We start from the raw sequence: 24,256 nt of genomic DNA on the forward strand, positions 1-24,256 counted from the left end.
CCATCTTAATTTCTTCCTGCTGTTATCGTATCGGTTTCAAGATATAATTTTCGTTTTTTAAGGCAAAAGGGAGAACATTTTACGTCTTTTCATACCTCATTACGATGTCAAGAAATGAACGATCCAGCAGCACTTAAAATAAATATTTTATTCGTTAACGTCACGTTATAATTCGGCAAGATAAAATTGCTAGTGTTCGACATAGTTATAGAACAACATTGTTTAAAATTGTGCCAGCTAATTATGTTTTTAAGTTAATTTTGTGATTGTCTGCGATAAGACGATTGCTTGACAGTACGGAAAGCGGACTAGTCAGGCCGCTCTCACAGTCGATCAATGTGATTAAAATTTGGAACGTCTCTTAAACGAGATGTATCGATAATTACGTAACAGTTAATGCTTCTATTATTCGAAGTGACCAACTAAACTCGTTTGAATTGGAAAGTTAAAGTTAAAAAATTGTTTGACTGAACGTTAGTCACATTTCGATCACATTATTCTTTACTAGAGAAACTCCTTATCCCTTCCTCGAAAACTTTAGAATTATACGATCCGGACAGAATGCCGGACTCGCCATTGAAGATGGAAACAGGAAAATTGTTGACGACAGTATCTCGATTATTTGCCTCTTGGAAAACACTCTCGACCTTATTCAGGGACGACGGCTTCTGTCAGATTGTGCCAAGCTTGATGTCGATGATCGGGGAACTTGATCGCGTCTATCCAGTGTCGCAGTCGAGCTCCTTTGCTGTTGCAGCTCAGAACCAGTCCTCCTATTACCAACAGTTTTTCATTAGAACGTATAATCATTATATAACAAAATTAATCCACTGTACCTCTGAACAGCTCTGCGATCTTGAGTAAAAATATAGACAATTATTGTGGTTTTTACCGTTTCAGATTTGACGTTTCGTTTTCAAATAAAGTTGTTTTTTTTTTATGTCCATGTTATATACTATTTTAAAGGGCAGATCTCGCTCTATATTTTGATAATCATAATGTGTTTTAAACATTATTTTCTGTTTAATTTAGACTATTTAATTAAAGTTGGAAAAGAAGCAAATTCAGATGATTTTCTTATACTTCAAAATGGGTCGTAAAGCAGCTGTGGTGATTCGCAATATCCTTGAAGATCAAATGTGTTCTGGACGACCTGCGTAATTGATGCAACATTTAAAACACAGGTATTGATATCAAAATTTCGAGCGAAGTCAGCGCTTTAAAGCGGTATTTAATCGGCATAAGGGAAAAACAACTTAATTTGAAAACAAAGCGTCTTAGACGGCAAAATCCGCAATAACGTTCTAGACAACCTGATAGAAATTTATTAAGACTTTACCTACTTCTCCTTAACTTTGCGACGCGCTTCGGAAATCTTGCGCAAGGGCGATCCGCATGGATCAAAATGAATAAAAAAAAGTTTACTAATCACCCAGATAGTCGTTGCTTTTGCCGAAGTCCTTGTCCCACACTGACAGGGTCAGAGCCAGGCCCGTTAGGTCCGTAAGTCGCGTCTCGAAAGCGAACTCTTCGTTCCACTCTGGGTTCAGAGTCTTCCATTTGACGCTGGTTGAGTGGACGTTGTTGCGAGCGCCTTGCTTCTTGTTGTCCTTCTTCGAGGCCTTCGATCCGGCGCTCGCGGTTTCGTAGGACCGAAACCGGTGGAAGGTGTCTTTCGGGTCCTTCATCAGGGTAAGCTTGACGAATGGGTCAGAGAACCCGTTGCTGTCCATGGGCAAGAGATTCGCCGCTGATTGAACGGTGACTAATAACGCGCGCCGCCGAGTACTGTAACTTAGGGTTAATTGAAGCTGCCCTCGGGGGTTGGTACCCTCCCCCCAGACCACGTCTTCCTGGTCCACCTGGGGAAGAAGTGGAGTTTTCGATGTTAGTTTAGCGGGTCTCCGGAAACGTTAACGATTAGTCGATATGTTCATAATTTTTTATAGAGGAAAATGTCAAGAACGCACCGGGTAATGGTTCTCCAGGAAGACGTTGTAGGCTTTGGTCTGATAGGGTTGCAGCTCGTTTAAGGGGAACCTCGCCTCTCCCAGAAAATCGTGGCCCGCGGGGTCGTCCTGCAGGATCAGAACGTGGAGGGCCGAACTCTTCGTCTGCAAAGTAATGACACGATTAGAGTGATTGTGATCGTGAATTACTATACGAAAGATGTCGAGAAATTTAGTATGCCTACACGTGTCCTTTGAAATCCCTACACTCGTACATTGAGAAAAAATGTTGGTTGTCTCAAAGAAATATGCATTGCGACGATAAAATCCTGCGATAAAATAAGTCCAAAGAAATGTCACATCGAGTGAACGAAATTCACTTAAATTGGCCATATCAATTTTTCGTCTCAACAAAATAATTATTTCTTACAATTACATATGATTCAGGCCACAGTATATGTGTCAACGATATATATTTATTTCAGTTAACCAATCTTTTTTCTCAGGGTATACTAACATCCCGACCACGATGGTCTACAATATTTTAAAATATCGTGCCTTGAAAAAACATTGACTACTACATTTCTACTAGATATTTTGAGCAGCGTAAGAAGAATCCTTCGAGCAAAGAATGAGTTCTTACGTCCGCCTCGGTCGTCCCGTAAAAATTGACCGTCTCGTTGAATTCCGGGTCCCTGGTTTTGTGCACGGTCTTCGTCCTGAGCCGCCTGGAGGAGTTGGAGGTCACTGGTAGAATGTTGAGCTTGCAGAAGGGGTCCGCGAGGCCTTGGATGTCCATGGGCAGGAGGCCTCGGGCCCTTAGGACCTTGCATTGGAGGGACTGAGCCGCTGGGTCGAATCGCAAGGAGACCTCCAGGGTCCCGAGGTCCGGGCCCGTGAGTCCCGAGGACGCTACGATCATCGGTGAGCACTTCATTAAACGTAGCGACCCCGTCTTATCACTTTTTTTTTTTTCTAGCGGGCGGCCAACGGCTACGATTTTTGGAGTTGACCACCGGGACCCCGAGAGGATCACTCACCGGTTTGAGCCTGATTGCGCGACTGCTTGTCCTGACCCAATCCGGCTCGCACCCTGCACCTGTTCCATTCGGGCTCGACGTTGGCCTCTCTTGGAGATCGTCGCTCCCCCGAGCTCAACCTGAAATTCCAAAAGAGGGGTGATAGAATCCTCTCCTCCTCTCCAGGGGCCCTCTACGTACCTGCGAAGCTGTACCTGAGGACTGCTCGACCGCTGCTCCTCCACGGGCTCATCGAGGTCCGGAAAGCCGACCTGCTGCACTCCGTTCGGGCTCTTTCTTGACCTGACGGTGACACTCGAGGGCGACGGCGATATTTGGGCCCGAGGGACTTCGCTCGTCTTGGAGCTCGAATCACCGCCTAAAAAGGACATCTCCGGCGTCGGGCAGGAGCTTTGCCTGAAATTGAACAGATTGGAGAATCCGGTATCGATTTACTCGTTATTTCGAGTCGAAAATTTTTACCTCATGACGGACATGAGGATTTGGAGTGCAATACGAGATTTTAAGATAAGAGGTTTAAGTATTAATGAAATTAATCTCGCTTGAAATTTAAATATACTCTTATGTCTGTTTTTGGAGGGTTGAGGTCCAAACGAGCATCGGATCGAAACTCGGTTAAACCTCGGAGCCCGGAATTTTTGAATACCGAATCGAGGACTCCCATTCGCCCCTAGCCCTAGAAATACTCTTATAGATATAGTTAACAGGAAATGTAATATTCAACTTTATATCTTTAAGATTCTACTACTCATAAATGCAATGATGCAATAAATCGGTATTTTTAGTAAGCTTTAAATTACATCATAGAAAAACCAGAACCATAGGTTACCGATTGTCGTTTCCTTTATCATCTGTAATGTCATTTTAAGATTTTCAAATCGAATTATAAAATGGAATAAGCACTCCGTTCTGAGATTTCTGAAGCTTCGGTTTAACAGAAACATTCTTTGTACGTCCTGATACGAAAAATGAACTCCGAGGTTCTTAGTAAACTAAACGAGGCTAACATTTCTGTAGGCAAATTAAAAGAGGACTTTAAAGTTCAATTTACATCGATAATTTCGACTCAGGATAATTGCTAATGGGAAAAATTCCATTTCGATTCCCACCTGCGATAAGCGACAGAGGGTGTCGTCGCAGCCAGAGAGTGCAAAGACTTTTCGTCAGTAGTCGAGGTTGGGGCATCCTCTCTGCTCGAGTGATCTCCGCTGCTTACGGTCGTGGAAAAACGACGCATCAAACCGAGACGACGAGTGGCGTCGTCATCGGACGACGAATCCTGCTCCAAGGAGTCCAATCGTCGTGTAGAGCTAGCCAGGGTCCATCCGGACGCCCGAGAACCGGCCCGAGGTCGTCCGCGGTCCTACATAAAAAAAAAATATATATGTACACTTTCAACAAAGGACAGCATTGCTGATAAAATTTGCTCTTACAGCAGTAATAATCGCACCAACGGAAAAACTGTTTGCAATTATAACGTAGGATGGAGCTTTTTTTTAAAAAAACCGCACTTAAATTAGAAAATGAATTTGTAGCAACAGCTAAAAAAATATTGTTACCAATCTAACAAACGAGCGATATACAATTTGTTGTTGTTAGAAAAGCATATCACAACCACGAATAGAATTTTCATCACGAATGTTGCCCTGGTGAAGTAACCATTTTTTTCTTGTCAATATAACACAAATTTTGCTAGTCCATTTTTAAGTCTTCACATTTGTTGAAGCAAATCAAATTTCTTGTTACGACTATGTATATTTTTTCTGCGTGTACGATCGAACAAGCGTGAACAAGTCGCGATTTGCCGACTCTTTCGTTGAAAGAACTCAAGAGATTCGCGGTGTCTTTATTTCAACCCTCCACGAATGGCAAACAAGCTTACACATCCTGTGTAAACACCATCGGCACGGCTGATAAGCTTGGATACGATAGCCGAAAACCACCAACGTGGTTAGCACACTTGCGTATGTAAATTTTCGGCTTACGCTTTCGCGTCATAGGCAAACCTTATAATCGTAACATGTATACGCACATATATGTTATGTATTAACGTTACGGATGATATGATCAATCAGGCAATGTATTAAAAATAATGCACATTTCCTGGTCTCGTTGAAGAATGCCCGGGCACTACAATCGAGTATTCTGCATAAATTCCAGGTATTGTGCACGTTGCTCGAATTTATCACCTTGCTCATAACATGTAAATGTACATATACTACGAGAGTTACAGCGTTATACTTGATCTCGATATGGCGAGCAATATACAATATTATCGTTACGCTACCCTCCACAGAGCATTTAGCTTCGTGCTGCTATGCCCATGAAATTTAAGCAAAAAAAAAAGAAACGGAACGAGGAAGAAATCTATCTTTCTTCTCATTCTAGCATGCAATAACTCCAAGAAGAGGGAATTTCCTCAGCAAGACCAACCTTCTTTTCTGGAAGGATGTACTTCGGGAGGCCCTTGAAGAACCAGGCGCCGCTTTTCTTCCACATCTCCCGAGTCTCGGCACAGATCCTGCAGAGAAACAGCCTCTGCGCCGACGCGGTAGAAGACCTCCTGCGAAGGAGTCGCTGAGCGACCTCCCCCACCTGGGAGGTCGTCGAGGTCGAGGCCGGGGCTGAGGCTGAGGGCGAGGTCACGGCGGGGGTGGCTTCTATGCCGCACTTCTGGCATATGTACCTGCGGCAGTCCTTGCAGAGTCCTGGTCCGGCCCCCAGAACGGCGAACCTCTCGCCGCAGAGGGCGCAGGAGCAGACGCACTTGGTTCCACCTGCGCACCTGCTCCCGCAGGTCCTCTCCGTCGTCCCGGATCCCATCGCCGTGCTCACATTGCGCTTCATGTTTTCCAGCCTCTCCACCAACCTGCCCACTCGCTCCTGTTCGGCCAGATCCAAGGCCTCTGCACGCTGGATCACCTGCACAGGACACAAAGGATTCATCAATGGATGCACGCGACCGTGAACAAGGACCTCGATATCGTCATTATTTAACCTCCACTCATAGAAATATTCATAAAATTCATGCGTTTTTAGTACATAAAGTTGCGGTAGAATTGTACATTTAATATCCTAAAAGTGAATTAGTATACATTTATTACAAATTTCTAAATGAACTTATAATTTGATGACGTCACGTTAAAAACTTTGTGAAATTGCGTGGAAAAATTAATAAACATATGTACTAAATTTATGATACATTTTATAAATTTGTTGCAAATGTGTTACAAAATTAGTATACTATGTCTGAATGAAACTTCCAGCAAAAATATTATAAAATTATAATTTTCTTTTTTTTTTTAACAGTGTGCCTGGTAATCACGTATCCGAAGTACAATGAATGAATGAATGAGGATAATAATGATAGTCTTCGGATGAAATATGGAGACTTTTGAAAATGGAGTACCTCGAGGGGAAGGACATACGATGTTTATTGTCTTCTTGGATCGCGAGTTAACGGGGATGGGGGATGGGTTCCCTTATGATTGGAGGAAATTAGGTTGATGCGGTGTAATTCAATGAAGCCTCGCTTAGATCGCGATATTCGTCCTCGTTGGCGGTTAATATTTGCGAGAGGCACTCAGGGCTGCTTAGGGGAAGCCCTTAAGTGGTTGAAAGGCTCCCATCGGAGTCCCTGAAATTGTTGCGGTTGACTGTAAACGCGAGCGTTGTTGCAACGAGGATTGTAAAATGCCTGCAGCCCTGTAATGCACTTTGACACTTGAGCCGGCACTCAGCAGGTTGAAAGGGTCACATGCAGAGATATACCGGGCATTCTGCAACAGGGCTCGCATTTTGTACGATACAGTGTTATTTGATACTGTGAAGTATCGGAGTAGTAAGTTTAAGAGTAATGCCAGTTCAAGTGGCTCGTTAGAACAGTTATTAAAACAAGGAAGAAAGCATTGTCTCTGGCATATCGCGAATATTTTCAGGAAACGACTCCGAGGCACGTTTCTCTTAAGGGAGTTAGTAGGTTGTGAAATGCGTTTTAATCAAAGTGAGTTTAAAAGAAAATGAAAAGGCAGAGGAAATATTGGCTTGCGGGGCTGTTTTATTTCATGTTTCACGGAGAATTTAAGATAAAACGAGTGATATAATGTATAAAAATGGCGGACTTACGGAAGCTGGGAATTTCTGTGGTCGGAAATTTTTCGTTTCACAGTGTACATGGTTCTAGGAGTACGGCGAGTCTGGAACAAAAAGATAAGGTGGTTTCAAAAACTGGAAAAGATTGTTTAAGAACCAATGGCACGAATTTTCAATAAAAATCGTTAATGTCTATTGAACAAATTTTACGTTAAAATTCCGTGCCACCAGTTCCTAAATAATCTTGTCTTGTTTCTAAAACCACCTTAATTTTTTGTTTCAAACGCATCGTACTCCTGGAACTATGTACTCCATGAAAATAAGACATGAGAAATTTTCAACCACAACAAGTTCGCCGTTTTGAAACATTTCATTACTTTGTAATTTTAAATTCTCTAGAAAACATGAACTGAAACAGCTCCATAAGCAAATATTTGGTCTTCTTTTTAATTCCCTTTTAAACACATCTGAATTAAAACGCATCGCCCCGATCATCCTCTAAAACACCACAAATAATCCTCATGTTGAACCCTGGCAACAATCTCTGCTTAATCCCTAACAACAAACATGATATTTTAGTGATCGTGAAAATAGACACGTGGTTCCAAGACCAATTTTTCATTCACATAGAGTGAAAACAATAACTGAAAGTTAAGCCTTCGAGGAAGGCATTGTAGTAATGAAATTAACATACTAAAGAGCTGAAGAAATTCTGTTAATAAAATTTATGGAGAGAAAAGTACAGAGAGAAAACAGAATTAGATGTATGGCCGAGTCTGTGAGACCACCGTCTGTAATTACAAGTAAATTCGAATCATTTTTCGTTTCTTTGTTTTTAATTGCATCAAAAATAAATATTAGCATTTAGCTTGTATACGAGACGCCTTGAAATGCTGCCAAACCGTTTTAAGTAATGGAATAATTAACCTGTATGATCATGCTGCGCTCCTCATCTGTCAGGGCAACAACTGGTGTTGAAGAGGCCGAATTACCAGGATGAGAGGAAGTGTACGTGTACTCGCCGTATCGCGAGTCGAGAGATCCCGTCTTTACCGACCATCCTGTACGCAACCTGGAACAAAGGGCACTGATTAGCAGTGACCTTACGTGTAAGCCTCGTTGTAACATAAAGCATACAAGCACATCGATCGTTCGGGACTTCCTGGAGCCTTTGTTTTCTTCGAGATCACTCGAAAATCAGGGCTCAGGCAGAATCGCGGGGAAATGTGCTTCTGGAGCGAGATTTGCTTACTTGGCTCTCAAAGCGAGTTGTCGGTCATTCGGGCAGACCCATCGTGCCCCACTCCTCTTCAAATCGCCGGAATTGATCATTTTCGGTCAACTTATGCGTAGACTTGTCTCGAACTAATTTACGGAGCCGAATTCAACTCTGGGAACGGTTAACTGTAAAAAAAGAATAACATTTTACAAGAATTGAAATGATGGGTTTCGATATTTACCATTATTACCGCTATTTCCTACAAACAGGGAAGAGAGTACAATTGACGGTATAAATTGTAGTGAATTATTCACACGAGTAGAAAAATATAAATGGGGTAAATCCTGTAGAAGAAACGTTCAAACAAAGGAACTGAAGCTTCGTTTCTTAATTCTGAAAGCATCGTACCATTGGCTTGTAACAATGCAAATGCTCACCGCGAAGAAGTAGTGCATTCGATTTACCTATCTGCAAGTACAATTCAAGTGTTCAGCAGAAATCCTGGGAAACCTGATTTTGGACACAATGTAGATTGCAGAACGAGCTTCAGCTTTCAGAAGGATTTGCTGGGGCGCATTGTCTCTCCGGTGCAGAGCCCCTCCATCGATTTAACGAGGCGATTGGCCTCCCGATTCTTCGATCCGTAATTCCGATCAATTGTCACACGGACAAAGCCTCCTCCTCCTCCCTTCGATCAGCAGCTGCATATCGCGCTTGCATAGCTTCCAATAAAAAAAATATAAAAACGCAACAGAAAGCCCCCCATCGCGATAAACGTAAAATGTTCTCGAGTCTGCAGGACCCTTCGGGTAGATTGATAAATGTCCATCTTGAATTTCCTGGAAACTCTCGATTCCTTGAAATTTTTTATCGCGTTTCGAATCTTTGGTTCTTGAAAAATGTGTCGACGAAAGAAGTTCCGGTAATTCCAACCACTCTAGACAATTAATTTAAAAGGACGATTCGCAGGAGTACTGAGGATTGCACTGTTACCCTTCTTTTAAGCCCTTTTTACGCAATTGATTTAATTTACTCCCGAAGGTTTCGATGATTGTCAGAACACGTCTGGAAAAAGGACAGTACTTTCTACATTAAATTTCATCGAATCGAATGCAATTTTCTGGGGTGGCAAGTGTTTCTGTTGACCTACATTTTTCCCATTTCAAAGTTGCAGGCCGTTTTCTGCGTTAAGGCGTTTGCAGGTACCTCTCGTAACAATAACTGTAAGTATAGCAATAAAAATTAGCCAATCAAATTGCCGAACATAGACGTCATATTACATTTTCTACAATTGGATTGGCCAGTTCTCCCTGCTATGTTTACGGTAACTGTTACGCGAAATGTGTGTAAAGGCCTTTGCAGTTGAAAGACGGGGAGAAGCTGTTCTTCCGTATGCACAAGATTAATAATATACCGATACTTTAACGTATACGATGCTTTGCTAATTATTACAAGGGATAAAATGTTGCAATTAGTTTTTGAAAGCTTTCATTAGATGCACCACCTCCACCTTAATACATCACGTGATCCATTTGATAAATATTCATTATATGTAGTTTGATTAAGAAAACTTTGAGAGAATTTATATTACATCATTTTTTATATTTTAACCATTCTGTATTTTCATTGTCCTCATATTTAGCTACAGTAATATTCCATATATATTTATGAAATTACGATATATTTAGAAGAGGGTTTCTTTAAATAAATTAACACTCTGGGCTAGTCATTACAGTAAATTTAGGCAGGTCGTTAAACTGCAAAAATTGGGGACTCGTAAAAAATGGCGAAGTCCGAAATGTAACAACTAACACCGCGATCTCCTCGTTTTGGATCGTATGATATCACATATAATTGCCATAACTCACTTGACTTACATCGCTGTTTGTTTTTAAGTATTATTTAGCTTCTTTGTTAATTTAAATAAGTCATGCATCCTATTTACCTTTTCCATTTCTTACCCCGCAGTAGAGGAAGTCCACATTGTAAGATACAAAATAAATTCCAATCATATATTAACATATTGATATAAAATGAAAATATTACCAAATACGCTTAAGTAATTATTTGACAAATAACCAAGAGCTCAGGTTTCCAAGTTTAATCGGGGACTCGTAAAAAATTTTGAAATCCGAAATGTAACAACTAGCACCGCGATCTCCCCGTTTCGGATCGTATGGTATCACATATAACAGTCGTAACTCGCTTGACTAACATCGCTGTTTTATATCGCGCAGCTCCCTGTTGCTGGCGCAGCTTTACTACACCACGCGCAGCCCATTGCAATCCACTCAACTCGTAGCATACGCAACTTATGCTGCCGCTCGCACAATTTGTCGTTGCGCGTGCAACCGCGGTTCATATAATTTGCTATGGTTCGCGTACACGGTGCGATGCGAGTAGCTCGTTGTTGGACATGGTTGTTGCGACTCGTGACAGGGCCGTGGCAGCAGATGCGCGCATAAATGGCCCTGCGCGGGGCACAAGAAGGAGGTCGGCTCGCCGAATGACCCAATTCCGTTTATCGGCCGTTCGAGGAGACCTTGACCTCCTAGCGCGGCTTGCGGCTCCCCAAGGTCAGGACCAAGCAAAAACGACCGAATTATCTTATCACGCACCCGGGAACTTCATTTCCGACTCGACATTACGCCTCCGCGAATCGAGAAGGTCTCGATTGTTACTAACTTTAAAATAATATTCATTTACGGAATTAGTCTCTTCATTTAACATTCCTAAATTCTGCGCTTCTACCCGCAGATAAAAGAATTTGTTTCCTTCAACAAAATCGTTTGATCGACTGCATTTGGTTCATTTCAGAAAATGTTTTGGTCGAGTTAACCGAACCTTCAGTTGACTAAACTTGTTTGCTTCAATCAACTGAAGTGGTTAAATCGTTCCGTTAATTTTAGAAAATATTTCAGTCTATAAACCGAATATTTGTATTAACTGTACCAAAATACTTTAATATTTGGGGTGATCTGCCACAATATTTTACGTGAACGACCAAAAATGATTAACCTAAGGATGTGGTCGCGTCAACCGAATATTTGGTTGTCCGTATAATAACCATATTATATGGTTAAACCAACGAAAATTATATTGATTCAACCAAATATTTTCCTACGTGTATGTAGGAGGTATGGCGTTGACGTTCGTAATTTGATTGGTCAACTCTTACCGTTATACTTACGATTGCACGAGGTATATGTGAAGGTCTTAAATGTTTATAAGTGTTGAAAGCAAAGAATATACGTATATATTTAAGCCTATATCCTCTTATTACAGCTCATTTACTATTTAAATTTTAAAACAACACGGTCACCGTATTCACTACGTGCGTTTAATTACACGTCTCTGCTGAAAACGGTAACGCACGTACTCCCCGCAGTGCGACCTAAATATTCAAAGTCTGAAGGCCCGACTTTGACCCACTCGGCGTTTCGAGGTGAAACCTCTTTTTGAAACGTTCGCGGAGCTAAAAATCCTCCCATTTTCGGAACACCCGGAAATATTTATGAAACGCCAAGGCGATATTACGACCGCGGACGTTACGGTCACACAGAATTTGCAACGCACACCCGCCTGTTCCACGTACCTTGGCTGCGTTTCATCATGAAACATATAGAGGGAGCCCAGGTCAATGGACAATAACACGTCGCATGGTGGAAAAAGCGTATCCCGGAAATAATTGATTCACAGCCTCGTCTAGCAACGATCCCTACCCATTTGCGAAGCGCATTAAGGCTCCCGTTTATGAAGCAGTTATTTGATAAACTCGAAATTTCTTGGAAACGATTTCAATTAATTCTCTCACTCCTCTCTTCCTTGAGTAAATTAAAAGTAAATATAATAAGTGTTTAAATTTAACCTCCGCAAGCAAATCATTAGAATTATTAGCATTTCATGTGGAATAATAATAAAAATCGGTGCTTGACACATGTGAAATGAGATGCTTAATTTAAAGAGAATCATTATGAATTATCCTTTCACAAAATGTTCTTACGCATTGAGTACTGGTTGTTTCCGGCACAAAAGTATTAACACGCGAAGATGAACGTAAATAGTAAATTAACATAGAAAGTCGAATGTAATAATAGATAAGAAGAAACGATAAATGTTTTACTCCTCGATACGCTCCCTTTCCTTAACTTGCGAATTTTAACGCACTATTGTGACCTTAGAAGTTTCAATTCAAGAACGAGAAATTGAAATACACGATTTTACGTGAATCTATTTAATTTAAGGCCGTTGATCAGGAATGTAGAAGCGTATAGAACGGAAAATGTGTAAATCTAATTTGTCCGGGGCGACGAAACGTCAAGAGCAGACCCTGGATATATCTACTCGATATGTGTACCCAGGAAACAGAGAAAACAACGAGTACGGTTTTCGAAGCCGGTCATTGATGCTGCGCTTCAATAAAACGAGCTGGACAGGCGAATGACGTCATCTTGACGAGCCATTTCCTCGTCGGAATTTCAAAGTATTCGAAATTCATTCAAACGCGCCTATATTCTGCACAGAATACCGCATAGCGGCTCTTCTGCTGCGGCTCCTCCGCGCCCCTTCGACTGGCCTCGCAGGTCGATACCGAGCTTTATTACACTTGCCGTAATTCTCTCACCGTGTGCCATTGTTTAGGGCAAACGCTGTTTTCCTTTCCCTCTTCGATACTTCGATACTTTTAAATATTCTTTTGTACGTAGGTAGAAGTCCTGATCAGAATTTGTGTGTCCACAAGGGTATGTCAACTCAATCTTGTTTATTTTAAATGAAACTCCCTATGGCACAGCTGTGCGTGTAAGTTATGTATGTGTGTGAACGTGTGCCATGAAAGAGGCTTGTTTCGAAACGTCAACCGTTTTCTTTATAATTAATTACTATTTACACTCATCATTTACAGTTTTAATACAACGTTTGCAAACGTTTTCCTTAGTGTTATTTCATTTTAATTTATTGCCCAAGAAGTGGCCGTGCTTCTGGCTTGGTAAAGTTGACATTAAAATCATTGCTCATTATTATGGATATCTTATCCCATCTTGATATCATTCATCATATTTACATTCATCTTTCGATTTCGGTATTAACGCAATTTACATATATTTTATTCTTACGTTTAAAGCGAACTGAAAATATTATAAGTGAAAAAATTATATCCGAAACAGCCAGTATCGAACGCATAAGAGCATTTCGTTAAAGAATCATTCAGAATAAATAATATCTAATAATTTTCTTTAATTTAAAAGTTTCGTTTCCAATGTGCGTGACGGCCACGCATCACTTTTTCACGCTTGTGCGAAATTATTTAAGTTAAATCGTTTTTCTTAATACTTCTCCATTTTCGCATATCATTTTAATGTTTGAAAGTCGTGATCAGTCGTCCTCGTGTCGTCTATTGAATTTCATCCTGCCCGACTAGGTAAGGTGGAGTAGGTAAGTAGGGAGTCGTGGTACGTAAACAGACGTATCTCCTCTCTCGTGTCCGTTATCTCTTTATTATCTGTGTAATTTATCGATTACCCTACGTTATACTCCGGTAAAAAAGCCACTGCCCAGCCGAGATCGTGCAGGATTTTTATTGGGAACTTGTGCTCCATCATTTCCTAAGCCATGACGTGCAAAGCATAGTCTCCGTGGGAATGCGAAAAAATGCAGGGGGGAAGTACAGTATCTACATCGCGGAAATTTCACTGGCTACCTAATCACTCATTGGTATTCTATTTATTTTGAGATCGGATGCCGAGAGAGATCGTGCGCGAATGTGCCTCTAACGGTCCACTGCAATTTCTGATTAATCGCCCGGTGATTGGCAAACGGTTCGATGGCTTTTACGGAATTTCCGCGAACGTCATTACCCCAGGTCACCGAAGCTAACACCTCCAGCGTGTCCTGAATTATGAACTTCTGATTCATATTTATGGGTTAATTATGGGCTCCCAAAAGCAAAAAGAAAAAAAATCTTGGGATATCACCCTTCACAAGAAAATCAATTTTTTAAGGTGGGCCCATAATTAGCCGATCATTTTTTAACCACAATTAGAGCAAAACGAACTACATCATATAAATGCGATATAGTACTAACGGGGAGGGGTGGTTTACTTCCTTTCGGTAGCGTTAAAGAATTGGATTTGAATTTTCTGCAGGGCCCATAAATAGCCGATAGATCTGACATCAGAATTTCCTTAAAAAACGCTAAATTTTATAAATACTTGTATATAAAAGTAATTCGGATGGGGTGGTTTACCCCCTTTTGAGTACTGCAGGGTTGAATCTAGTCCCTTCGTAGAGCTCATAAAGCGCCCATAATTTTGACACCACAATAACCAAAAATTAATTGTTTTTAATCCGCTGTTTTCCTTAAGTATTTGCGGGTTGACTTACCCCTCCAGGAGTGTACTAAGTGACTTAATTTAGTCTCCATAGAATTTAACAGTCCCACCTTAATAAATCGATTTTTTCGTGAAGAATACGAACTAAAAATTTTGTTCTTTCTGCTTATGGGAGCCCATAATGAGCCTATAAATATGGACCGGCACACCATAATTTTGGACATGGCGAGGGTGCTAGTTTCAGTGACATCGTTACCCCAACGTTTAGCGGCGGCGCACGTACACACGGTGAACCGTATGTGTGCTTTCAGCTCTCCATGTGTACCCCGGGATTATACAGGGTGATTCCAGGAAAAAGGTGCGTCGAAACGATCCCATAAAAAATCCCGAGTCGGCATCGCCTACCAAAGGCAAATCCGAACGATCGCTCGTAAAACTTAACAAAGGGGAAAATATCTCGAATGGCGTTGAGAACGGAGATCCGAAATCAATTTCACTACACCGTCGAGTGGTGCTTCAAAGCTTTTAAATTATTCCTTCGGAGGGAAATTAAAACGCTCCGCTTCGCGTGACGATCGGCGTCGCGAGTCAGTGCTTTCGCGGCCCCGATCTCTCCGTCGCGTCGCTCGTGCTCCTTTTGTCAATTATCTTTTTCTGCATTAGATCGACGTTGGAAAAAGAGATGCGCAGTTAAGGCCGCCGCCGTTGCCCAGTTATTGGAGCGACAAACCTCGCCGAGCTACTGTTGAGGTGTAAAAACTCTACGAGGGTGCACTTAGTGCTCGTCCTTTACGATCCCCCTTGATGAGAGAAGTGTCTTTATACCTCCGATTTCCAGCAATTTTTAAAAACTTTTAGGATACGCCTCACCCCTAAACCCAGCCCTAGGTGTGCTAGGAGAATAAAGCACTCAACGGAGGAGCGAGAACAACCCCTCCGGGATGTCCAACTCCAACGACATACATTCGCACGGCCTAATCAGGGGTCTAGGAAGCACGCGAGGCATTTCTGGGAATTTCGGATAAATTTCGTTGTTTAACCGAGCCCTAGGTGCGTAGACGGAATAATACGGTCGATGGAGGGGCGAAAACGACCCTTCCGAGATGCCCTCCAATAACGTGCCCTCGTGTGGTTTAATAAAAAGCTCAGGAACCACGCGAGATATTTTTGGCAAATTTTGGTATCTCTTGTGGTTTAATTAAATTTTAGGGTTGAACAACATATAATGCGATCGACAGAGAGCATCCATTCGGAATATTATCTTTCAGTATCGTCCACCCTGGCGGCCTGATTAGAGACCGAGGGTACAATCAGGGGCCACGAGGGATGTTTTGGGGAACTTTTAATAACTTTCAATATTTAACCGATCCCTAGGCTTGCAAGCGGAATAGTACGGTCGATTGAGGGGCGAAAACAACCCCTTCGAAATTCCCTCCAATAATTGCGCCCCCTGTGGTAATAAAAGGCTCGGCAGCCTCGTCAAGTATTTTTAGGAACGGTGGATAAATCTTGTGCTTTAAATGAATCTAAGGTATGTAAAGAGTATATAACGGTTGAGAAAAAATATCCCTTTAATACCGTATTCTTTTTCGATCCTCTTTCAATTCTGTTTTAATACCGTATTCTTTTTCGATCCTCTTTCAATTCTGTTTTAATACCGTATTCTTTTTCGATCCTCTTTCAATTCTGTTTTAATACCGTATAGCCTTGCAGCCTAATTATAGTATATAATTAGGAACCACCCGAGATATTTCTGGGAATTTTTTATACATTTTTCCATTTAATCGAGACCTAGCTACGTAGACGGAATAAGGCGGTCGATGTAGGGGCAAAAACAACCCCTCCGAAATTCCCTCCACTTGCGCCCCATGTGGTAATAAAGAGCTCGGGAACCACGCGAGGTATTTTTGGGAATTTTTTATAAATATTGCTATTTAACGTAGTCTTGGGTATATAGACGGAATAATGCGGACAATGGAGGAGCAAAAATAACCCGTCCGAGATGTTCTCTAATACCGTACTGCATGTGGCCAAAGAAAGGGCTCGGGAGCCACGCGAGGACTTTTTAGGCATTCTGAATAAATTTTGCCGCAGAGGGTACACTGAAATCGACAGAGGAGAACACCCCTTCGGAATATCCTTGTCCACCCAGTTAAAAATATTCATAAAATGCATACACGCAATATTTGATTGAATCCATAAAATTTTTGTGAATTCAATCATAGAATATGGTCACTATATGTACGACCAAATATTCGGCTGGTCAAATGGACTAAAATTCTGTTCACTCAACCGAAACGTTTTCTGAAATGAACTGAAATTTATTTTCTATCTGCACACTTTTCGTACATGAGGTTATAGTAAAATTATAAATTTGACGTTTTACGAACGAATTAGTATACATTTATCAGGAATCTATAAATAAATGTATAACTTTGAAACATCAAGTTGTTATTTTGTTAAATTATCTGAGAACATTGCTACACTTATAATGTATTACATTTACCACATAATTATAAAACATAAGTGAAATGTTATAAAAGTAGCATATCATGTTTGAACGAAACATTCCAAAAATGTTTTAAAATTACGGTATATTTTTTAACAGAGCTCTACGGTATACTCTAGCGACCTAATTAGAGGCAGGGTATAATTAGAGGGCACGAGAAATATTTCCAGAAATTTTGAATAAATCTTGCCAGTTAACCGAGCTCTGGATGTGCGAAGGGAGTGAAGCAGCCAGCAGCGGAGCAAGAACGCCCTTCCATGACGGCCCCCTCCAATAGCGAGCAGCCGTCCGGTCTGCCCGGAGATCGAGGGGTCACGCAAGGTATTTCTGGGAGTTTCGGATAAATTTTGCCGTTTAACTTAGTCCTAGGTATGCAGAGGGAGAACCTAGTCAGGGAATCAGGGAGAGCACCCCCTTCCGTAATGTTCTCCTCCAACGGCGTGCAGCCGAATAGCTCAGGGATTACGCGACGTATGTACGGGAATTTTGAGCAAATTTGCCGTTCAACTAAGTCCTGGGTGTACAACGGCCAGAGAACAAGGGAGAAGGAAGAACACGACGTGCCAAGGTGTCGAGAGGACACGCGAGGTATTTCTGGAAGGTATTTCTGTTTGTTTGTTATTGGATTTCGGTTCGGACTAAAGCCCAGTACCAGCTTCTGGGGGTTTCGGATAAATTTTGTCGTTCAATCGAGCATTAGGTGTGCAGAGGGAGCACTCCCCTCCGTAATGTTCTCCTCCAATGGCGTGCAGCCGGGTGGCCCGGGGGTCACGCGCCGCGTGTCCGGGAATGTTGGGTAATTTTTGTCGTTGAACTGAACCCTAGACCGGCAGAGGGCGCAGAGCAGAGGAGAAACAAGAACACGGCCTACTTGGGTGGCGAGAGGAAACGCGAGGAATTTCTGGGAATTTGGTTTATTTGTTTGTCTTTTATTGGTTTTCGGCTTAGAGTTGAACCCGGTACCAGATTCTGGGAGTTTCGGATAAATTTCGTCGTTTAACCGAGCCCTGAGTATGCAGAGAGAGAACAGCAGTCCGGGGAGCAGCGATAGCCCTCCCCTCCGTAATGTTCTCCTCCAATGGCGTGCAACCGGGTGTCCCGGGGGTCGCGCAACGTATTTCCGGGAATTTTGGGCAAATTTTTATCATTATCCGAGCCCCAAGATGCAAAGGGCGCAAATCAGAGAAGAAGCAGGAATACCCCTCCCCGTAATGTGCTCCTCCAATGGCGTGGCCTACTCGAGTGTTGAGAGGCCACGCGAAGTCATTGCCAGGGAGGCAGGGGTCGAAGTGGGGTCGCCGAGACGTCCCGAGGGAAGCGTACCAATCTTACCCTTTTTCATTTTTTAATTAGCTAGGGTAGTGACCTGTTTCGAGGAGCAGATCTTGGCAGAAATGCCCAACCCTCGAGCCGGAAGTAATTATACGAGTCTCGCGCAGAAACGACCCTGCTGAGAAAAATGAGACACTAAGAAATGAAGAAGGCAAAGGCGAAGTCGTCGAGATGTCCTAATTCCTCTTTTTCCATTTTTCTCGCATCTATTTTTTTTTTGTAAGTTCCAGGAATGAGCTCTTTTGTACAATCACCGTTTAATTCTTGGGAGGTGAACTAGTCCAAAATGTTAATTTTCGTCGTAAGGGAAGGAAAAGCTCGGGTGGAAGTTCCTCGCGGGTGGTAACCAATCCAGGTTGAGAACCTCCGAGCCTCCCTCGAGGTCTCGAGACAGGATCCCGGTTCAATTTAGTAAATTTACCTTATTAAGGCCCACTAGGACAGACCGAGACTCCGCAGTCGGACCCTGCGGATCGATCTCAGGTATCGTATGAAATTTTATCCGATTTCCGATGCCTCTTTTCCTCCCTCTAAGGTCATATATAATCCACACCGTTTTCCCCGAGGAATAAAAATCACCGCTAAATTAAACTTCTAACGTTCAAGTCACGAAAGAGGATATTATCTTTTTAATTTAATTATTCAGACCTACCACAACCCGAGTTGAATTATCGATCTCGATTAAGCCCCTAAATTCTCTGCTTTTTTCGGTCATCTAGTTTACCGAGAAAAATTTAAATCTCACTTTAGTTCGTCAAGATCCTCGGAGTTAATTTTTCTCATTAGAACCTTGAAGTCCTGGGAATGTTTTCGTTGAATCGAATTCTGTACACGCTACGCCTGAAAATGTTGTAACTGTTAGTCATTAAAAAAAAACGGAGTGAAACGAATTGGAAAATATATTGGAGATATGGAGTTCATTGCATCATTCCATTTATAAAAAGTAGAATCTTAAATATGTAAAATTGAACTTTACAATTTATTAATAATTTATATAAAACTCTATACCTAGAGTTAGGGATGAAACAAGGCTCAATTAAATATTGAAAATTTGAGGTTCCTCAGATTTAACCGAGGATCGATCTAACACTTATTTGAATCTCAACCCTTCGAAGACGGATAAAATGAATATTTAAAATGAATCTTAAATATGTAAAATTGAACTTTACAATTTATTAATAATTTATATAAAACTCTATACCTAGAGTTAGGGATGAAACAAGGCTCAATTAAATATTGAAAATTTGAGGTTCCTCAGATTTAACCGAGGATCGATCTAACACTTATTTGAATCTCAACCCTTCGAAGACGGATAAAATGAATATTTAAAGTTCAAGGTAGACCAATTTCATTAACATTTTTCTATCATAAATTCTCGTATTGTACTTAAAATTCTCTCATGCATTCGTAAGGTTCATATAAGGTAACAATGTCCGACACGGGAATCCTGAAATTTGACAGAGATATTTGCAGTTTCACGTTTCTCTTTAATAATACAAAAAAATATATATATTTTTAGGGAAGTGCCAATCCCAAATTTCAGTCTTTCGCGTTTCGCGCGTTTGAATCACGGCTTCAAAAAGATCTCGCTCTGCAAAAATTCCTCGGAAGAGAGAGAACGCACCGATGCAACGTCAGGAATGTGCATTCCCTCGTTCTAGAGGATGCTACGCTTTCGCAAAATTCCGATCGAGCCCTCGGGATTGTTCCGCTTCTCCGGAGCCACGTCACTGGACGCGGACTATTTTTGCGGGAAAACGGAAAAGGCGAACTCTAACGAGAGCACGGAACACGTTCTCGGTATTCGACATCCTTGCGGTTCTAATTACTCCTGCAGTCCTGCAACGCGACATGCTCCCCGATTGTCCTATTTATCCCGAAGGACGACCGAGAACTCCTGGCCCATTTAAATCTCTTGTTTCGACATCCGGACCAAGGGGGGCCCTCCTTTGTTCCCGGTGCTTTAAGGGATAAGCCTCCAGAGGCTGATAAAACGAGTTGCATATACATTTCGGCCGAATAATCTGAACTCGTTTCGGATCCTTAATTCAGACTTTCGGAGTAAAGGCGCTCCCCCTCCTTTTATACTCGACATTTCAAAAGGTATTATAATTAGTCATTCACTTTAACGTTAATCTAAAAACCCGGTCTAAGTACCGCCCTAATGGAGCAATAAGAAGAACTGCTGAAGTTTGAAGAGAAATGTTCCTCGAAAAAAGAGCGAGAATTCGGGAAGAATTAATCATTTTATTTTCTATCTCTAGATTTAATGTAGGGCGTTTCAGATTTAACGTTAGTCCGGGTTTCCAGAAATATCGGGAGTTTATGGCTGAATAAACTCGATGTCTGTCAGCGAAGTTTCCCCGAGCCAGAATAGTGTATCTAATGATCGGACTGTAGCGTTAATATCCATACGTCGCTTCTCGTCATTTCGCAAATGCAATTACTGCCTGCAATCATATAGGCGCAGCAACTAGGAAAGCACGTCCTTCGCACGTGTCCGCAAGTACAGAAATTGTTTAATTCAAGAACAAGAGGACACGTGTCCTTGAAAATCGTGGGCGTACAAGAAAACCTCGAATCCCGTAAAGTGTCATCGATTGCGTCTGCAGTTCTTCTAGTTTCATTAGAGAATAGGTCTGGTTTTGTTAGTAATAATATTCTACGACTCGTGAAAGTGTCGATTTGATTTTTATTACTGCTCACAGACGAAAATGTCCTGTGCGATTCTCTGAGTACCCCGTAAATTCCATGGTCGTTATTCCGTGCCTCGAATGTTTCCCCTGAGCAGTAAAGGAATAATATGAGTGCTTATCGCGCATATCACTGTCCATTAATTAGGATTTTACGTTCTCCAGCCAGAGTATCGAAACACGAAAAGAGAAACTTTTGTTAAAGCTGCGCGAGCATACCTTTGGTTTCCCGTAGAAATGAAGAAAACTTAGCAATTCATCAAAAAATGCTTCCTTCCTTTATAGCAAATATTAATTTTCTTCATTGATTATATTCGTCTTCAAAGTTTAAAACATTAAACAGAGAACCGAATAACCTTTAACGAAGCTTTGAGGATATATCTTATTTATTTGTAAATGTTAAAAAGCATAATGCCTTATAAATATTATTGATTTACCAACCATTTGCTTTCTTCCGTATATTTCACCAAGCTCCCTTTAACGTTCCTTTGGCTCCCTATTGCGACATCCATCAATCAATTTTCCTTTGTGAGTGATACAGATCGATTCCACGGAACTCGAATAAGTGTTCGAGAAAATGATAGCCCCAACTTCTTGGATTTGCCAGGCTTCCAAGTGTGGGAAGAAGGAAAAAATTACTAGCTTTCCGTACATCCCTAAAATGCACTGTACTTGAAATGAAATATCAAAGAAGGGTCGTCATAATAAACAGATATGATAAAAAAGGTAAGATTATTTTCTGTTATTAGTCCCCACATTTTTTATTGGATTACGTTTATTTTTAAACAAATTGTGGTGTATTCAAAGTCGAAGAATTCGATTTTATTGTTATCTGTTGCTGCTCGATGGAAATTTTGTCCTCAGCAAAAAAGCAATAACAATAAAAGTCAATAAAATAACAATGCAGATTAGAGGTGTAATAACACAAAAGTACAAAGAAACCAAACAACACCTAGAAGCCACAGGTCACATTTGCATCGGTATATTTTTAACGAAAGGAAATTCTTTGGAAGGTGTTAATATTCCGGATTTTCAAATATTTAGGGAACCAGAGGGAAAGAGAGGAAATTGGAAAACTCGCTGGAAATACCGGCATTACGTCACATTTGTTCGTCCCCAGAGGTCCTTCAGAGGAGAGGTAGGAAATCAGTTCGGGATAGAAAATTGCGATAAATGCGGAAAGTTAAAGTAGTTCATAAATAATGGAGTCGTGGCCGAGTTAAAGAAGTTTCACGTAGCCTTCCGTTTCTTTCAAGGTACCATAAATACGGCGTACGACGAGCTCTCTTTGTGCATACGGCCGTAGATCAATTTCGTTGTTCGCATTTCATCGATACCTGACTGCCATTTCCATCAACCGTGAATAACACCGTTCCACTTATCTCTCTATTTCACGCGCTCTCTTTTGATTTGAAAGTAGTTCCACAGTCAAAGGTGTTTCCCGAACAAAAGAGATGCAACGAAAAATGATTTACAAGGCGCTTCGAATTTTGGTCAAAAGAGAAGCTTAGGAAAATAATAATTCCAATCGCGATATGGTAGAATCGCGTTCCATCGAATTGAGTGTTTAATTAGCATGAATAATACCGCTTGCCGTCCTTTGGACTCTAGCTCGAATCAGCCATCCGGATTCGCTCACTCCTCGTGCATCCCTTATTTACCCTCCGAGGATGGAGCAAAGCATTAGTTGCGTGACTCGCGTGAAAATGCTCATGCATATTCTCGCATCTATTTGTAATACACCTGTAATCTACTCCAAGACGCGGCAAGTCGATCAGCCGAGACAAGCAAGGAGAGACTTCCCCGGTTTGTTCATAAAACATTTTTACATCTGATGAATCACTTTTCAAAGATGCATTCTGCCTAACCCCGATGTAAATCGAATCTACTAACATATACTTGCCCCTATGAAAACATTTGTCGAAGGATAAAGCTGCGGCGACCGATGAAAATTTTCTGCGACCATTGACAAAGCGTTTAACAATTCGGCACGTTATAGTTTAAAAATATAATTCGTTTATTCTCCTTCAGTTAAACATTCGCATCAATAAGCATGTACCCTCTACCTGCAGCTCTATCGGGTTTTAAAGCCACGTCGCCTGGCGAAAATCACCCGCAATGGTCGATAAAAGGTTTAAAAATCTGCCACTTCATTTTTTGAGATATATTTTGTCTATTATCCGCGTGAATATTTACATTAAGTAGTATTCCCTTTTCACCACCTACATAACTAAACTATGAAAAAGCTCCGTCAGCCGGCAAAACTTTTCCGTGATGGCCGGTAAAGTATTAAAAAAAAAACCGTTATTTTAATTTTTTATGGCATTCCACCCATTCTCTGGGCAAATATTCAGATTTACGAGAATTCCCATTTTCACCGCCTCCCGGGCTAAATTATCTCGAAGCCACGTCGCCTGGCGAAAATTTCTCGTAATGATTGGCAAACTACTTAAATGTCTGGCACTTTATTTTTTAACGATACATTTCACCTAATCCCTGCGCGAGTATTCCAATCTAGTGTCATCCCCTTTTCACTATCTCCGGCACAGGATCACGACAAAGCCACGTCGGCCAGCGAAGCGTTTCCTCGTCGACGAAATACTGAAAAAAAAAAGTGTCGGATCGTTTCTCAAGGATACATCTTACCTGTTAGCCCTGGAGACGGGCCTCTGTGCGGAGGACTGTACATAGGTGAACACCGGGATGCAGCACTACGCCGACTACGGACTACTCACTACCGACTAATAACTACTGTCCGACCGACAGGTGGGTGTTACTACTTCGAGAACTGCCTCGCTTCTCCCGTGTAGATACGAGAGGCGGGTTACGCTTACGGCTGGCTTCAGGCCCGTAACGATTGGGGGCGACACGGCGCCCCTCTTTTCGCTTACAAATCTGCGGATCATGGGGGCCGAATCTAGGCTGGATATGAGATAACGCAGCCCGAATATTCAAGGGAGCCCTCTCCCTCTTCTCCAAAAGAAACGACGTATTTCTTTTCACACCTGGCACCCCTAAAAAAATTGGCAAAAAGTTCCCCTCCCGACGCGAATCCCAACGGCGGCAAACGGCTTAAAATTTCCAGGAGATTTG

At 41.6% G+C, this 24,256-nt stretch overlaps 1 protein-coding gene across 3 annotated transcripts; it reads right to left on the bottom strand.

The window, feature by feature from the left end:
* Positions 1-55: 55 nt before the first annotated feature.
* Positions 56-23,948, bottom strand: LOC105694453 (rabphilin-3A). 3 transcript variants are annotated; one of them, XM_012415132.2, is made up of 11 exons: positions 23,810-23,948; positions 8,334-8,485; positions 8,009-8,153; positions 5,423-5,911; positions 4,099-4,352; positions 3,170-3,385; positions 2,990-3,108; positions 2,593-2,861; positions 1,971-2,114; positions 1,433-1,862; positions 56-773 (listed from the first exon to the last, which is right to left on the bottom strand). In XM_012415132.2, the coding sequence occupies exons 2-11, from the start codon at positions 8,411-8,413 to the stop codon at positions 649-651; spliced, it is 2,271 nt and encodes a 756-aa protein (XP_012270555.1). In that variant the 5' UTR covers positions 8,414-8,485; positions 23,810-23,948; the 3' UTR covers positions 56-648. The 3 variants fall into 3 exon arrangements, with proteins under 3 accessions (XP_012270555.1, XP_012270565.1, XP_012270573.1); XM_012415142.2 differs by lacking the exons at positions 8,334-8,485; positions 23,810-23,948 and adding an exon at positions 8,219-8,294; XM_012415150.2 differs by lacking the exon at positions 56-773 and having other exon boundaries at positions 1,582-1,862; positions 2,593-2,880.
* Positions 23,949-24,256: the final 308 nt, after the last annotated feature.

Source organism: Orussus abietinus, unplaced genomic scaffold (assembly GCF_000612105.2).
Source record: "Orussus abietinus isolate OABI.00-Male unplaced genomic scaffold, Oabi_2.0 scaffold26, whole genome shotgun sequence".
Lineage (NCBI taxonomy): Eukaryota > Metazoa > Arthropoda > Insecta > Hymenoptera > Orussidae > Orussus > Orussus abietinus.

What these genes read in the sequence shown, in the direction of transcription:
- LOC105694453 (XM_012415132.2), bottom strand. Translation starts at nt 8,413, where the DNA reads ATGATCAATTCCGGCGATTTGAAGAGGAGTGGGGCACGATGGGTCTGC. An exon ending in CAACTCGCTTTGAGAGCCAA is followed by an intron (nt 8,154 to 8,333) that starts GTAAGCAAATCT and finishes CCTTTGTTCCAG; the next exon opens with GTTGCGTACAGGATGGTCGG. An exon ending in ACATCCTTCCAGAAAAGAAG is followed by an intron (nt 4,353 to 5,422) that starts GTTGGTCTTGCT and finishes TTTTTTATGTAG; the next exon opens with GACCGCGGACGACCTCGGGC.